General features: G+C 36.0%; 1 protein-coding gene across 1 annotated transcript; it reads left to right on the top strand.

Moving 5' to 3' along the window:
• Window positions 1-11733: 11733 nt before the first annotated feature.
• On the top strand, window positions 11734-16283 carry LOC110715755 (heptahelical transmembrane protein 2-like). The gene is made up of 4 exons (XM_021894363.1): window positions 11734-12274; window positions 12371-12463; window positions 14278-14353; window positions 15255-16283. Exons 1-4 carry the CDS (start codon window positions 12048-12050, stop codon window positions 15924-15926), a joined length of 1068 nt encoding a protein of 355 aa, XP_021750055.1. The 5' UTR covers window positions 11734-12047; the 3' UTR covers window positions 15927-16283.
• Window positions 16284-16306: the final 23 nt, after the last annotated feature.

The raw sequence follows: 16306 nt of genomic DNA, 5'->3' as shown, positions 1-16306 counted from the left end.
GGAAATCTAAACACAAAAACAAAAACCTACCCTTGAGATCTGAACAGTTCTTGAGTAATTCCACGCTTCGGGTTCGGGTACACGAATTACGAAGGAGAGTTGCGTTAAACTTGGGGTGCGTGCGCCATCAGGAAACTTGTACCGGTGGTGGCGTATTTCGCTTCTAAGGCAGTGGATTATGTTCCACGGCGCGACTGTGAGTTTGAGATCTTCAATCAAGTATTTTCCCTTTCATCTTCTCTATTTTTGTTATTGGAATCGACAGGTATTTTACCAACAATTTAGAAGCGAAATAGTATTAATTTATATACTGTTGATTCCTTGAATTTGGAGTTTGTACAATTTTGGGATTATGCGTTTGACGAACTTCAAGAACCCTAATTTATGGATATTAAAATATTAAAGCGGAATTTAATAGGGAATTGACGAATTGAAGTCGTTCTTTTTTCCATAATTCGAAGTTCGTATAATTCAAGTTTGGGGATAATTACTATGATATTGATTGTCAGAGCATTAGTGAGATTACCGCTCATCGAATACGAATTGAAGTGTATATGCATTGGGCTTTATGAATAATCTTGAAGATTATTAAATTGGTCGAAGGCGGTGGTATTTTAATCTGCTTTGGTTTTGTCCACTTTACTTTAGTGGATTTTGTTTAAGTTTGGTCTTCATATTTCAAGAAGAGATAATAATCTCATGAGTTCATCAAATTGAAAAGTATTTTGCTACTACTTCGACGTCACCTTATAGAGTCTTCAATATTCCTTTGCGGCAATGGTATTGCGAGATACGCAGCTGACTTGATGAAGTCTCGTAAAGGTGTTGAGTGCTCTACATTAATGGAGAAGCAATGCATGGCTAATCATGCTTGGAGATAAGTCCTTCTCAATTTATTTAAGTTATTTCTAACTCTACTCTATATAATATGTTTATTATATGTTCCCAAGTATGCATAATTTATGATTATGAAGTATTGCTTTGCAATGTGGGGGTATTTTGAGTTAGATGTTTGTGACTAACTAGTAAGTTAGTTCTACTCATGATACTGAGTAGTTTTGAGAAGTAAGGTTTCCATGAGTGGTTGTCTAATTTTTATTTGTGGCTATTTGCTAGTGTGTGAGTTGTAACTTGCAAGTATTTTTTTTCTGCTATTTGTTGTATGATTTGTTTAATCATGTAATGTGGGCATTGCTATTTGTCCTAGTAGATTAGGTTCGATACGTGTTCTATCTTATGATAGTGTTTTTAAATTGTTATTTTTCCTAATCATGGACAATGTTTTGTTGAGCACAGAGTATGTGATAAGCTTGTAAGTGTCTCTTTTTTAGATTAAAAAGGGATTTAGAATTATTGGTTCTTTTAATTCTTGTGATCTTAATTAGCTGTGTTCACGAACTTGAAATGTATTGAATTCGCTAGAGGCTTAGCAATTATTTTTCCTTGTTGATGGTCTAGATGAGACCCGGTTGATTTCCGTGCTTATTAGCAGAATAAAAAGGCTTGACTAAGTAAAGCTAGAATGGCCGTGCAAGTTTGAAGTGTAAGTGTCCCACCTGAGGTAAGGATGGGAATTAACATTCTATATGTCTTTACTATCTATTAATATTCTGTGAATGTTAGTATTGTGGGGGTTGATATGTTTCAGTTGATTATTTGTGTAGTAAGTAGTTCACCCAAGAATTTGGTGGATACTCCCTATTTGTTACCCGAGTCATGGTTTTTTTTCATGTGGTATATGTGATGTGGGGTTTTTCCAATAATGAAGAATTGACTTCTATATATGTTTCACATAAAGCATGAAGGCTTGTGGGACTGTGGGTGATATGTATGCTGAATATTTGCTACGTTTATCATGTACGAGCTTGATATGTTAAACCCTTGAAATGTCTCAAGTATATGTTTTCCTATGACATGACATGTTAGTTTTTCTCATTCATAGGATTTGTTCTTGCTTCCTAAGCTTTATTCTTCCAGTAAAGTTGATGAGTTCATCATCTAAGGTGTATTGGATTAAAGCTTAAACTAGTATTATATCATCTTGGTTTTTACTTTCTTGTTCGAAAGTTGTATGTAGATGTTTGTTGTGTGGTATATATTCATGTAGTGGTGAATGAAAAATCCTAAACCATATGGATAAACCTGATTGACTAGTTGTGGAAAGAAGCATGTTAACGCGAGTTGTGCACTCTCTTTGAGTCTGATATGTTTGAGAATAGTATATCTTTCCTTGCTATTAAAAATCCATCCGTTGTAAGTATCTTTCAAGGTGAGTTGAAAGGTGGTTGATTGGAAATGGGCTAAAGGTAAGATACTATGTTGTTAGGATTTATTCTGTAAGTTTAGTGCTGACCAACTTTTATGACTCACCTGGTTTGTTCTAAGCTTGTCTGGTTTGCAGTAAGGTTGCTTAAGCTTCCTATCATAATTGATTGTAAATCAAGGGTGTGTATTTTAAAACGCATGCACAGGTGAAACCTTAGAAGATGAGGTATTTTTTGCTCATGATGTTATATCCTTTGTGATATGTATGGTGAGTGGGGGTTAGATTTGAGTACTCTAACTTGTTATGTTAAGTTTTTCTTGGCATGTTGAGCGCGGGGAAATTATGTCGTTGACTAACCTCCTCACGGCCAAACAAAATTTATTATAATCCTAAACTAACCCCTAAACAAGTCTAGTGGTAAGTTCGGAGTCGAACCACAAGGAACGGTAATGTTGGATTGTTCTCGATCTAATGCTTAAGCTACGCCGAAGTCGGTTTATGGATAGTGGACACCACAACTACACTAACACACATATAAAGATCAAGATATTACAAAGTCTACTAGGGGCAAAGATCCACTTTGAACAATTAACAAGTTAATGGGAATCGATTTGATAATCAATCATGCAAAGAAAGAATTAAAATGGGAATTAATTACCATCAAGAGCAATATCTCAAATTTCTAGCCTAGATCCCTCATTGACTAGCTGCATAGAAGAAATTTACCCAAAATGCAATCTAATATATAAATTCTAATTCACAATCCCTTGTCAAACTAGAACTAACATGCAATTAAGTTTGCTATCTTGGGAGATCAATCCAATCTAAAACAAACAACATGCCATCATCAATTCAATCAATTTAATCACACAATTATCATCAAATTTATCTCAAATAACTCAATTAACCATAACAAAGCTTCACTCAACACCTAGTAGAAGGAAATCTACTCAAACATGATTAACAAAGAAATTAATAAAGCATAAAGAGAGAAGAGAGTAAGAAATGCTCATTGATATAAAATGGAGATCTTCAAATCATCAAATTCCTCCTTTGATTATCCAAAATCCATGAAAACCATTGTTTCTCTAACTTTCTCTCTCCAAAATTTGAGAGTTTCTCTCTCTAAAAACCTAAAACTACTGAAAATATGAAATCTCCCCTCTAAAATGAGCAAAAAATCTATTTATAGCCCTTACTAAATTGCCTAGGAAGCTCCGCAAAAAGTCGAGCAGCGCGTAGAGGAGCGGGCGTGCACCCCTCAGGAGCGGGCGCTCCAAACTTTCTGCCAAACCTTCTGCCAAACTTCAAAATTGCACACCCTGTGAGGAGCGGGCGTGCGGCCTTGAGGAGCGAGCGCTCCTGGCTGCGGACTGGGCAGACTACTCAGCTTCAAATGAGCATATCTCCCACGTTTTACATCGGAATTGAGCATATGACCTGTCGTTGGAAAGCTCTCAAGATAAGCTTTCATCTCCGATTGGAATCGCCCCAAAATGTTTTGTAGATCAAAAGATATAGGCGTTTGAAGTATGATCTTTGCAAATCAAGTGCACATTTCTTCATTACTTGTTCTTTTATGCTTTATATTTCTTCAATCTTGAGCAATGAACTTATCCAAGTGTTCCTAAACATAAGAGTAAACCAATAAAGTTTAATCTAATGTCATAAGCCACCAAAATATGCAAGAAAAGCCAAAATTGAGCAATAACGACATTTCACACATAAACATGACAAATGTAGTAAAACGTTATTAAAACCAAGTAAAAAGATAGAAAAACTATGAAAAACTAACTAGAAAACTCCTAAAAATAGCGACATAAATGACACTTATCACATGTGAGTTGAACTTCTTGATGCATGTGTGATGTTACTATGGTTCGCATTGATAGAGTTCATTTGCTAGAATGATCACAAGTTGTTAACTTCACATGCATATTGTTAATTGAGATAAAGATGTATATGTGTCTCTAAGCCAAGATACAAGTACAAGATAATGTGATAAGCAGAATGGTTCTTGGCAGTATGCCGATGAACTAATAAAGGTACGCATCAATCTTATTATCGTGATGTAGAGAAAGTGGTTTGGTAAATTATATTTATCATGTCTAAGCCAGAGTTATTTTTTCATGATTTGGCTTTGATGTTTGATTCAAATGTGCTAATGTTTTGCAATCTAAATGATGAACCAACTATTCTTGACGTGTAGTGGTTTTGTAGTGAACTATATTGTTCATTTTGTTTGTCAAGAGAGAATTACTCATTTATTTTCTGAGTTTCAGATAGTACAGGGATGAAGGTTAAAGTGAGAAAGTTTCTCAAGTACCTATCCAGTAAATTCTAAGAGACAATGATTGAATGAACAACGATGATTAGTTGAACCTCTTCAGTGTATAGGTTTTACATGATGAAGGGTGGTGCTTTGTTTCGAGTGAGCTGCAAAACAAATTGTTGTACACTATCCATTATGAAGCAAAGGTTCATTAGATTGGATGACGTGTGTCAAGGAGATGATTGTTGCAAAAATTAATCTCTGGAAGTTTGTCCATTGTGGGGGTAAGTTGATCCTCATGTTCTCTACATTATTTTTCGCAAGTGTCTATGTATGTTGTCAGGAACTACAGATGTAGTGACAAAATTAGACAAATCTTGTGGAGGTGATACTCATGTTAGAGTACGTGAAAGCAAAGAAGAATAAAGCAGGTCCTTATACTAGGATGAAGCACATGTAAGTGCTTGATTGTCTAAGAGAATATATTTAAGATCTCGTGGGGTATTTTAAATTATTCTAGTGACGAAGTTTAAAAAATTGAGTCTACGTCCTGAAGTGATCTAGCTTAATAACCCTCTAATTTATATGGTTATGAGATACTTTGGTAGACTTGTTGCTTGATGTTGCAGGTTGAGCTTTAAGTGCTCTTAATATGTCCATAACCCAGATTGGGTGGTCAATTGAGACAGCTTACATGGACACACCGAAGTATTTTAATTTATTGAACTTTTGTTCGGAATGGGTCTGGAGCCTTGTTTTGGTTTACTCATTGCTGGATTTACACCATATATGTTTATTGAATCTATAACTCTTTTTATGGTCTGTTGACCAGGTAGTTAGATTCAGTAAGGTTGAGTGTGGCTCTTGATGCCATTTGTCCAGTTATTCTTTGAGCAGGGATTGATAATGGTTCTTAAGTGGATTTAAGACCGTTAGCCCAGTGGCTCTTAGAGTGGGATTGGTAATGACACCGAAGGCCAGGTGGAAGGTTGAGCATTGCTTGCTCTTAATACTACTAGCCCAGTTGCTTGAGAGGTGGGAACGATAGTGATTCTTAAATAAATTAGAATCACTAGCCCTGATACTTCTCGAGTAGGGAACAGTAGTGGTACCGAATGACTGAGGTTGGGAGTGTCCCTTAATGCATCTAACCTAAGAGCTCATTGAGCAGTGGATTGATAGATGCACCGTCGAGTTGATAGGGTTGAACTTTTCGTTCTTAATGTTCTTATTCCATTGCACAGAAAATCTTGGGTTTGCAAGGTGCTTGAATGTGTTTTAAGCCTGCAAGGAAAGACTCTAGATGTGCTGGGAATGTGTATTTTATACACAGACAGAACACCTACGTGAGTACGAGGGGTGGCCTCCTTCAAGGGAAAATTGTGGTGTAGTTTTCCTGAAGTACTCATGAGAGCCCAAGGTGTTGGCTAAGAGTGGCGGAGTTGCTCAAGTTCAAAAGGTGAAGTATGTGATACATGTTCCTTCCTCGCTCCTGGGAGTTCAAACCTTTGGATACTCACCAGAAGAGTGTTGAATACCTGTGTCACTAAGGCGTTAGTTCAAACCTTATGGATACTAGTGCTTAAGTACCTAACCTTTCATTTTACTGTTCAGATTTCATGATCTCATGTCCGTTTTGCATTAGTGGGGGATTGTTGGAGTTTTTACAATTCTAGTAATGCAAATCGGATATTTACCAAGTGAGTGTGCAAGGAGTTGATGATGGAGTGGTGTGTCAAGCAAGTTAGTGAGTTGCGCGAGACCGAGCTAGCAATGGAGCTAGCGAGAGAGCTATAGATGGCATGGCAAGTAGACTACGCAAGGTTAAGCTAGCGTTAGAGCTGTAGCTCACATGGCATATGAGCTACTGCAAGTCCGAGCTATAGCTCGGATGGTAGCTTGTATGGTTGCTCTGCTTATGGCAGGTGCGAGCTATAGCTCGCGTGCTAGCTCGCTGCGCTTGTTGCTTGTGGTAGGTGCGAGCTATAGCTTGCGTGCTAGCTCACTAGGATTGTTGATTGCGGCAGGGCCGAGCGATAGCTCGCTCATATGAGAGCGAGAGCTCGGCCGCTCGTGGGCTTATCGTGGAGGCCTTATTTGCTTCATTCATATCCTTTCCTTGTAAATATATATATATATACTCTCCTAAGCCCTCAAAGAGGGATATATAGTTTTGTTATCTCTGGAAATCTAAACACAAAAACAAAAACCTACCCTTGAGATCTGAACAGTTCTTGAGTAATTCCACGCTTTGGGTTCGGGTACACGAATTACGAAGGAGAGTTGCGTTAAACTTGGGGGGCGTGCGCCATCAGGAAACTTGTACCGGTGGTGGCGTATTTCGCTTCTAAGGCAGTGGATTATGTTCCACGGCGCGACTGTGAGTTTGAGATCTTCAATCAAGTATTTCCCCTTTCATCTTCTCTATTTTTGTTATTGGAATCGACAGGTATTTTACCAAAAATTTCAACTTCATTGTCACTGTAATCTCCCCAAGACCCCAACATTTAGTCGATTTTTATTCAACTATAGTATGGTCTTTACTTGCATTGGCGGTCACATCAACATCATCAGTAGAGCTACTTCTGCAATATTAATTCTGTAATCACAGTTTAACCATTCAAATCTTCAGGTTTTAGTGTTTTACATACCCTTCTTGCTTATTCGAGGCAGACCAGGCAGTTGATTCTAAGGAAGGGTTGTGGAGTATCTGATTTCTCTTCAGTGACAACTAACCTGACCATTGTTCAGCAGCAGTTTCTATAGAAGAGTCTCTAATTTTCTTCAGTCACAATCAGATAATATAATACAATGAAAATATGTTTCAAACCAAAAGTTATACGGAGTATTACTTATATATCCAAGCATAATAAACTAAATACTGCAAATAAAATCACAAATATACAAATACATATTTATTAATAACTCTCGTCTCCATTTGTTTGCCCCATAACATTTTTATGATTCAAAATTTTAAGAAATTGTCCATAAATTGTCACTTATCTATAGGAAATAATAATTTTGTTGGATTCGTTTTAATTAAAGATGGTTGTGGATCGTGCTAGCTGCCTATGTGTACATTATGCCAAGCTCACGTGCTTTGGGGTTATATATACTTAATCTAAGAACCATGTGATGTGTCAAGCATGGTAGGAATTTTCAAAAGGCCGACCCATGTATGATTCAAGCCCACATGCCGAGTTGGGCTATGCTTGCGTGCTCAAGCCAAATCTTATTGATCTTAGTGTATTATGTCGTGCCAAATAGTGCCTTATTATTCTTTCCCCAACTAAAGGTGGTTTAGGCTCGACACACAGTAATGCATCATGCCATGCTTCTTTCGTGCTGGATCATGTTGTGTCTCAAACCAACTTGACCCAATGCCATCTTTAATTTCAATATATACTTTTAAATTATCAAATTTTGTATTCTTTACATATACCAATTGTAGACACCTAAAAATGTCTCCCCAAAACCAAACCCGATGATGAACAACCTTTCACCGCCATTATTGGTCGGGTTGAGTATTTAGTCTTTGGAGTGCTTAAATCCATGTTCTATCCAATACATTTCATAAACCAACCCATTTCCTAGCTCAGTTCCCTAAACCATAACTTGTTTTCCTCTTTTCGTGTCCACATCGCAAAACTGAGAGAAACTGATTTTTTTATCTTATAATTTAGATCCAATTATTATTTGTCTGGATAGGAATTGAAATAAGCTTTCCAACCATATATCATAATCCCAATTCCGATTTAAACGAAGAAGATATGAGCCAAACACTAAACTCGGCCCAAAATTGACACCCTTCTACTAAAACGGACATATCTTAAAATCTACAAATTATTTTGACCTGATTCTAATTGTATTGGAAAGTAAACTTAATAATATTTTCAATGATATATTATATGTCTTATTTTGAGTTACGAATCAAAAGTTATGATGATTTTAAAAACGGGTAAAAAACTGAAATTACCGCACACAATATAAAATCACCGTGTCACGGCGCCTGATGACGTGGCACAGTGCCTGGTGCCGTGACACAGTAATTTACATCAAAGATTTTTCGCGTGAAAATCCACCGTGGCACGGTACGTGCTGCCAATCTCCATTCTTGCCCATCTGGCTTCTCCAAAATCTAAACAACTAAAATCCAAGAACAAATGGCATCCCTTGGAACATCCTATTCTCTTTTACTTTTTGGAACATGTGGCTGAGAAGAAATTCTTAGTCTTTCAACAAAATCAACAAACAAGCCTCACGAATTTTTCACCAGGCACCAGTGCATATGGGCTGCTTCCGAGTGCTACTACTCCAAAAGTTGCACCACAGAAAGTCCAAAGCCCCTCCAAAGTGTCTATCCCCCTCCTCCTTTCCTTTTCCTCGAGATAAACCGTGACGCTTCTTTCATTTATTCTACTAAGGAAGCTGCAATAGCTACTGTTTGCAGGAACCACGCTGGTTTGTGGATTTAGGGAATAACTTGGAAAAGTTACTTACCTTCAAGCCATGAAGTGGAACTGAAAGCAATCCAGCTTAGCATGAGCCGGGTTAAGCAGAAATGGTGGAGAAGTTTCATCCTTACCTTTGATTCTAAGAGGGTTGTAGAGGAGATAAAGCCAGAGAATATTTTAGCTAATGTTCGTAAATTGTTAAACGAATGCAGGGACCTGCTAAGGGAGCTCTACCTTCTGGAATCGCGCTTTGAAGATCGCAGATTCAATGAAGTAGCTGACTTAGTTGCGAAAGATGCTTGGAAGCCATGAACTTCACATGTATTTTTCCCCAACCACCCTCAGCTTGTAGCGTATCTTTTAACAGAGAAAAATTAAATTATCTATTTATGTAAACTTAAACTCTGATTTTGCTGGTGATGTCCCAACCAATACTCTTCTTTTTGTAACTAACGCTTAAGTTGCTTCTTTCGGGTAACAAAAAACAAAAAAAACAAAAAAAAAAAAACCGCGGTGGTCTAAAAATAGAGTTAAGACAATAACAGACTAAGGCCTTGTTTGATTCACCTTAATTTTTCTGAACTGAAATTATTTTTACTGAACTGAACTTATTTTTACTGAACTGAACTTAATTTTACTGAACTGAAATTATTTTTACTGAACTTACATTATTTTTACTGAACTGAAATTATTTTTACTGATTTTCTATTATATTCTCTTTAAGAAAACTGAATTTTACTGAACTGAACTTATTTTTACTGAACTGAAATTATTTTTACTGAACTGAAATTAATTTTACTGAACTGAACTTATTTTTACTAAACTGAAATTATTTTTACTTAATATTATTTTTTTAAGGTGAATCGAACAGGGGCTAACTCACCTTTTAGGTACTCAACTTTTTTTCACCCTTTGGGTACTCTAACAAATTTTCACACCAACTAACTCACCTTTAACCATACATAATTAAAAACTAATTAAATTAAAATTAAAAAAAATAATCTAAAGCAGCCAAAAAAAGCCATGAATAGATCCTTGCAAAATAGAATGCAGATCCAGTTTCTTTAAGGCTAAATTTATCATCCACGATTTGCCCAAAATTAAAAAAAAAAACATTCTGAAGAGCTACTGCTTCATCCACTGTCATCCATCTACAGCTTCCTAGTTGAAGAATCGCAAAATCAGAAACTCAGCCCAGATGGATGATTTTCAACAGAGATTATATATATATAAAAAAAAAAAGAAAGAAAGAAAAGAGAAGAAGAAGAAGAGGCCAAAGCAATAGCTTACAAATCAATCGGGTGTATAAAAACTTTCTCCAATTGATGATTTTCAATAGAGATCAATCTTTATAACAGACTTACAGTAGCTTGAATTTTGGGCGTTTCAAAATTAGGGATGGCAATGGGTCGGATCTGGACCGAGTGTGGATGGACCCAGATCCAGATCTGTTTATGTATATAGGATCCAGATCCGACCCGGATCCGTCGGGTCTAAAAAATGAAGACCCGGAACCGGATCCGGATCCGGAACGGGTCCAATATATTTTGCCTAATTTTTTGCAATAAATGTAATGTTTGGGTCAAAAAATTTATTTCAAACTTACGTTGTTGGTTATTAAGTTCAACCCCAAATTAACCAACTTATACACTCATATTTTGAATTAAAAAAAATACGATGTTACATATGAGCTATTGAAAAAACAACGATGATGTATATAATATGAGCATCCAAAATTCATCTCTTGAAGGGTTAGTCTTTATCATTACTAACATTATCAACATTTTTAATAAAGAAACAAACAATTTTAGTTTTTTTTAATAGGAAAAATAATTAAAAAAAAACGGGTCCACGGATCTGGATTCCGGGTCTAGGGCCCAGACTCAGATCCAGATCTGTTTTTGTCAGCAGGACCCGGATCCGTCGGGTCCAAAATTTAAAGACCCAGATCCGTGAAAAACGGATCTGGATCCACGGATCCGGGTCGGGTCCAGATCCATTGCCATCCCTATTCAAAATCAATAAAATCCTAATTTTTTACTCTAATTTCACCAATCAAACACTTACAAGCGAACAAAACCCATTAATTAAAATTCACTACTTTGCCACTCAAAAATCAAAAGCATAATCTTTACCTAGCATTAAAACCACTCTAATTGACACGCATAAACCCAAACTATATGCAACCATTAATCCAAATCCACAAATTTACCTCTCGAAAACCAGCTTACCGAATCCATGATTCAAAAATGACCAAATATCCCAAACACATCAAAACCCATTATGAAAAATTCTGAAATCAACAACATTTACCCACAATCCAACATCGCTCACATATAGCAGCAACATACAACATCACAAGCGCAAATAATTTGACAAAACAACAACAAATCACCATTTCAATTTCGTTATTAACCCACAAAACCAAAAACCCTAAATCGCAACAAATCGATAATCAATCGCCAAAAAAATCGATTTTTTTAACAAATTAACAACTACAAGGCTCAAGGCTGCGTAATCAAACATACCTCAAAAAATGGTTGCGATTCTTGTCATTTTCCCCAAATTTGGCCAAAATCGAGCTTGTGTTCTTCACCAACCTCCGCGACAAATTTTTTCAGAAAAGGCAAGAATAAAGGAATATGAAAAGGGGAAAGGGAGAAAGCAACCCATGGTTTTTTTTGGGTGCCCCCCATGACTTAATCCAAGGTACTCGATTTTTAACTAAGGGTACCCAATTATTTGGGTGATTTAATTTTTTTTCACCGAAAAATGGGTCAAGTATCCAAAGGATGAAAAAAAAAAATTGAATATCTAAAAGGTGAAAAAATCAAGAATTGAGGGCCCAATTATTGTCTTTTAACTACTAAAAATAGAGTATACCAAAATATCTCCTCCCAAATTTCCCACCCTCCCAAAATATCAGCTTAGCTAACTCGCGAAAAACAGAAACAGCAAAGTCAGTTAAGATTTAAGAACAGAAATTACGCCGGAGATTTCAATTTCCCGATGATTCATCGCCGGAAACCCTAAAAATCCGATCAGATTCACAGAAATGAGCCGTAAATCAGTCAACCAACGAGGAAAAATCGATCGAGTTACGACAACGACGACGACGATGAGAGTGAAAAAGGCGGGGAAGAGATTATTGAAGTACGATGAATTGCCGGATTATATGAAAGATAACGATTTCATCTTAGATTATTATCGTTGTGAATGGCCATTGAAAGATACATTTCTCAGCGTTTTTTGTTGGCATAATGAAACGCTCAACATTTGGACGTCAGTAATTTTGTTAATTTCGTCATTTTTGTTTTCAATTCAATTGTTCATTGTTAATTTTTGATTGTTTTATTTGTGTATTATGATGTGAAATAGGCATTTGGGAGGGTTTTTGATATTCGCGGCGATGGCGGTGGCGACATTGATGGAGAGCTCAAAGGGTGATGGAGCTTTTTCCAATTTTTTTAGGTATTTTTTTATTTTTATTTTATTTTCTTTATTGGAAGTTGAATAAAGTGTTCATTTTTATAATTTAAGTTGTTCTATGTTCTTTGAGGTGAAAGAAGCTTGAGAAGTTTATAATAAGTGCTTAAATGGTTAGTTAGTTGCTTGAAATTTTTACTTTTTTGAGTGCTGTAGTTTGATCGGCACATATGTCATATGTTAATGCGGAACTTTGACTAATGATATCTTTACGGGTCTTTTAGATAGATAGAATTATATGTTTTTGTCAAAACTAAAACTAGTGTTTTATTGGCCTATGATTGCACTAAGGTTTCTTACTATTTTGAAGCAAGGATATGGGGGAAACAAGTACAAATTAACACCTAGTGATTAGAGGAAACTTTGAAATAGGTTTGTTGTAAATCTTTATTGCCTAAGGGTGTCTAATTTGATGCTGGCCTTTTAATCAAACATTAATAATGTAATCTTCATGTACTTGGAAATTATAATTTTGAGATAGGTGTATAAGATTGTATTCATATTCAACAAAAGAAAAACACAGGGTTTTTAGTCTTTGACTTGTCTTCCTTAATGCAAAAATAACAATAAGATGTATATCAAAACGAAACTAATCTCTCACGACTCACTGCTACATTTTTCTTCTGTCCTTTCCTTCCTTCACTCCTTACTCTCTTTTGATCAAATAATCTAGTTTTGCGCTATTTAGGATATTTTCGACTTGCATGTTTCCATTATTAAGCTGGCGGTGAGTTGATTATGTGTGGTTCTATCGTTCAGCAGTGGTGAATCTATATTTACTTTGCCTCCTTTCACATCCTCTCCCTTTCTTTGACCCTCTACTTCTTTCTTAAATGCTGACAAAACAAGCTAGCCTATATGCCAAATTCCACCAAGCAACTTATGGTACTATTCCTAGACACATTCTATCTTCAAAAGGCTGTATCAATTGACAAATCAACCAAAATCAAACCCTTAAAGATAAAATTATAGCAGACATCATTCATTGTAATTTGGGGGAAATCTTGAGTAGCTATATATCAACAATTTTTTTACCATGAGAACTCGTCACCTCATCTCAATCCAAGTTGTTTATAAGGAGATTAAAAATGGTGCAAGGATAGTTTTTGAGTGGTAACTGGTAAGTCTACAGTTAGGAATTGAAGGAAAAGTTATAAGCCTTTTTACAACTTATAACAACAAATTATGAAACAAGATCATGATACATATTAATTGACCAGATAGAGGACAAGAGAAAGAATGATGTACTTATCAGGTATGTACAGATGTATCCGCATAATACATTTAGAGATAAACTCTTAGAACTCTAACTATGGGATGGGAAATACGTACTGCTGATTTAGTTGCCATTTTTTGGAGAAGAATGCCTACTAATTGATTATCATGATTTATCTATCATATGATTGTTGTAGGATAAAAAAAATTTGTTCCCTTTGGCTTAATTAACGTATTTGTCTTATTTTTATTAATGTTTAGTCTAAAAAATTATGATTAAATGTTGACCATATATTTACATTTTTGTACAAGAAAATACATTATCAAGTGAAATTCTATTATATGTCACAATGTGTATGATTCAGATAACTAATTTTCATATTATTTTACCAATACAATTTGGGATACTTAGTATTAATTAAATAAAAATAAAAGCATTTGGACTAATTCTTTCTGGTGTAGTTTGATACATTCTGATTATAGCTAAAATATGTAATAAGTTTTTGAAGTGAGATGAAGAGAACAAAATCAGCATGTCCAGTTTAAAAAAATGTACGATAGAATCTAAATCTTTGTCGGCCCAGGACTACTTTCATTGCAACACCATTGATGACAATGTTGACAATGAATTGGAGCAATGGCCCGAGAAATATGACTCAGGTGAGTTTCACTTATTTCTGCTTCCATTTTTGTATATTGTATATATATATATATCAATGTGTCATTTTCATTTTTGAGTGAACTCGGTTCAAAGTAAGGTCTTGTACAATATGAATTAAATTGAATCATTAAGGTCAAGTTAATTTGTTTCAACTCAATATTTTCATGCTTATAAAGAAAAGAGACATTGAGTAGATAGATTAACGTTCGTTTCAACTCAAAGTTTTTCTGAGGAACTGATTTTGACACTCTTTAGTTTGATTCTGACATTCTTTCTTTGGAGTAGAGCATTAAAAACTGTGCTCTCACAATGGGAGTGCCCAAATAGTTTCCCTTTTATTCCTAGACTAGATAATTCCCTTAGACTCGTCAAAGAAATAATGAAGATCACTATTGCTATTGATACTTACTTATAATTGATAGATACACATCGATCTAGAAATTGTCTTCATTTATATAAAAAAAGAAGCTCCATGTTATGTAATGCGACAAAAGGCTGAACCAAGTGTCATTTCAAGGTCAATGGTCATGTCTTTTGCACATTGGCCGAGCATTGTGTTTTGGTTTTATCATTAGCACTTACACTATATGGAGCCTAGAAACAGTGTAACTTTGGATTGAAATAGAGTTATTGATTCCCCTAGGTGCAGGGAGCCAGGGAAGCCTTAAGCATTAAGTCAATATACCTCTGAGGCTCTGAGTGAATATATTGATTCTACTGTAATGTAAATACTTGAACAGAGCAATCTTCCAAACTCTTCAAGAGAATACATCAGCCAAAGAAAACAGGCCAAAAGCAAAACTAGTTCTAGTACAAGTTTAAAAATTCATAGTGGCATTTGTATTTGGTTAAGTCTTGAACTGAACTCATGGTAATGCTTATTTCTCCTGACTTCTGCAGGGTGGACATCATAGGAACTTCTCTGAGTCCTCACTGTTGGACACCAGCGCAGAAGGCACTGAACTCATACCAATGTGGCCTTGGTTTGTCTTTCTAGCAGGGGCTATGTGTTGCTTGGTTTTCAGCTCTGTCTCTCATCTCCTTGCCTGCCATTCAAAGCGCCTGACCCGCTTCTTCTGGAGTCTTGACTATGCCGGCATCTCAGTCATGATAGTCTGCTCTTTCTACGCCCCAGTTTACTACTGCTTCTATTGCCAGCCTTTGTTTAGCCTTTTATATCTCACTTCCATCACCATTCTTGGTATTCTTGCTATCATTACTCTCTTCACTCCCTCTCTCGCCCAACCTCGTTTCCGTGCTTTTAGGGCCTGCCTCTTTCTTGGAATGGGTTTCTCTGGGGTGATTCCTTCGGTTCATGCAGCTGTACTTCATTGGGATCATCCACAGCTGTTAGTAGCCCTTGGGTATGAGGTTCTTATGGGTATCTTATATGCCACCGGAGCTTGGTTTTATGTCAGTAGGGTTCCTGAACGATGGAAACCAGGTTTCTTTGATATTGCAGGACACAGTCACCAGATCTTTCATGTGTTTGTTGTCGGAGCAGCTCTCACTCATACCGCAGCCATTATGATACTTCTGCACTGGCGACAGGGCATGTCTACTTGTTTTTAGTTTGCAAACAACAGATAACAGCAGCAAAAATTCAGCTGTTTGGATTGTAATCAGGAACTTGTAGCAGACACACATTCTTTAAAGGATGGTGATAGAAGTACTAAATCAATTGTCACTCAAGTTTGTAAAGTAAAGGCGGAAAAGGAAATGTTGGTAGAAGCTCCATTACTAACTGGTATATACAGCTAAACAAGCTTATTGCTTCTCAGAAACCTTATTATATTGTGTAAATCTTTAATTGATTCTTGAAGAGGAGGATAATGATAAATACTTTTGTTTCAAGAAACATCAATTAGCTATAGGTAAATTTCGTGCTTCAATTTTTAGTGTATGAATAATGTAACACTCTGAGCTGAATGCAAGTATCATAGATATATATA

This window comes from Chenopodium quinoa, unplaced genomic scaffold, assembly GCF_001683475.1.
Source record: "Chenopodium quinoa cultivar QQ74 unplaced genomic scaffold, ASM168347v1, whole genome shotgun sequence".
NCBI classification, from domain to species: domain Eukaryota; kingdom Viridiplantae; phylum Streptophyta; class Magnoliopsida; order Caryophyllales; family Amaranthaceae; genus Chenopodium; species Chenopodium quinoa.
Note: the sequence above shows the minus strand (reverse complement) of the source record. Positions and strands in the feature narration are given on the sequence as shown.

Excerpts from the sequence above, each read along its gene's own strand:
- LOC110715755 (XM_021894363.1), top strand. The coding sequence starts at position 12,048 with ATGAGCCGTAAATCAGTCAACCAACGAGGAAAAATCGATCGAGTTACG. Across the intron at positions 12,464-14,277 it reads GCTTTTTCCAATTTTTTTAG|GACTACTTTCATTGCAACAC; the intron begins GTATTTTTTTAT and ends TTGTCGGCCCAG. Across the intron at positions 14,354-15,254 it reads GCCCGAGAAATATGACTCAG|GGTGGACATCATAGGAACTT; the intron begins GTGAGTTTCACT and ends TGACTTCTGCAG.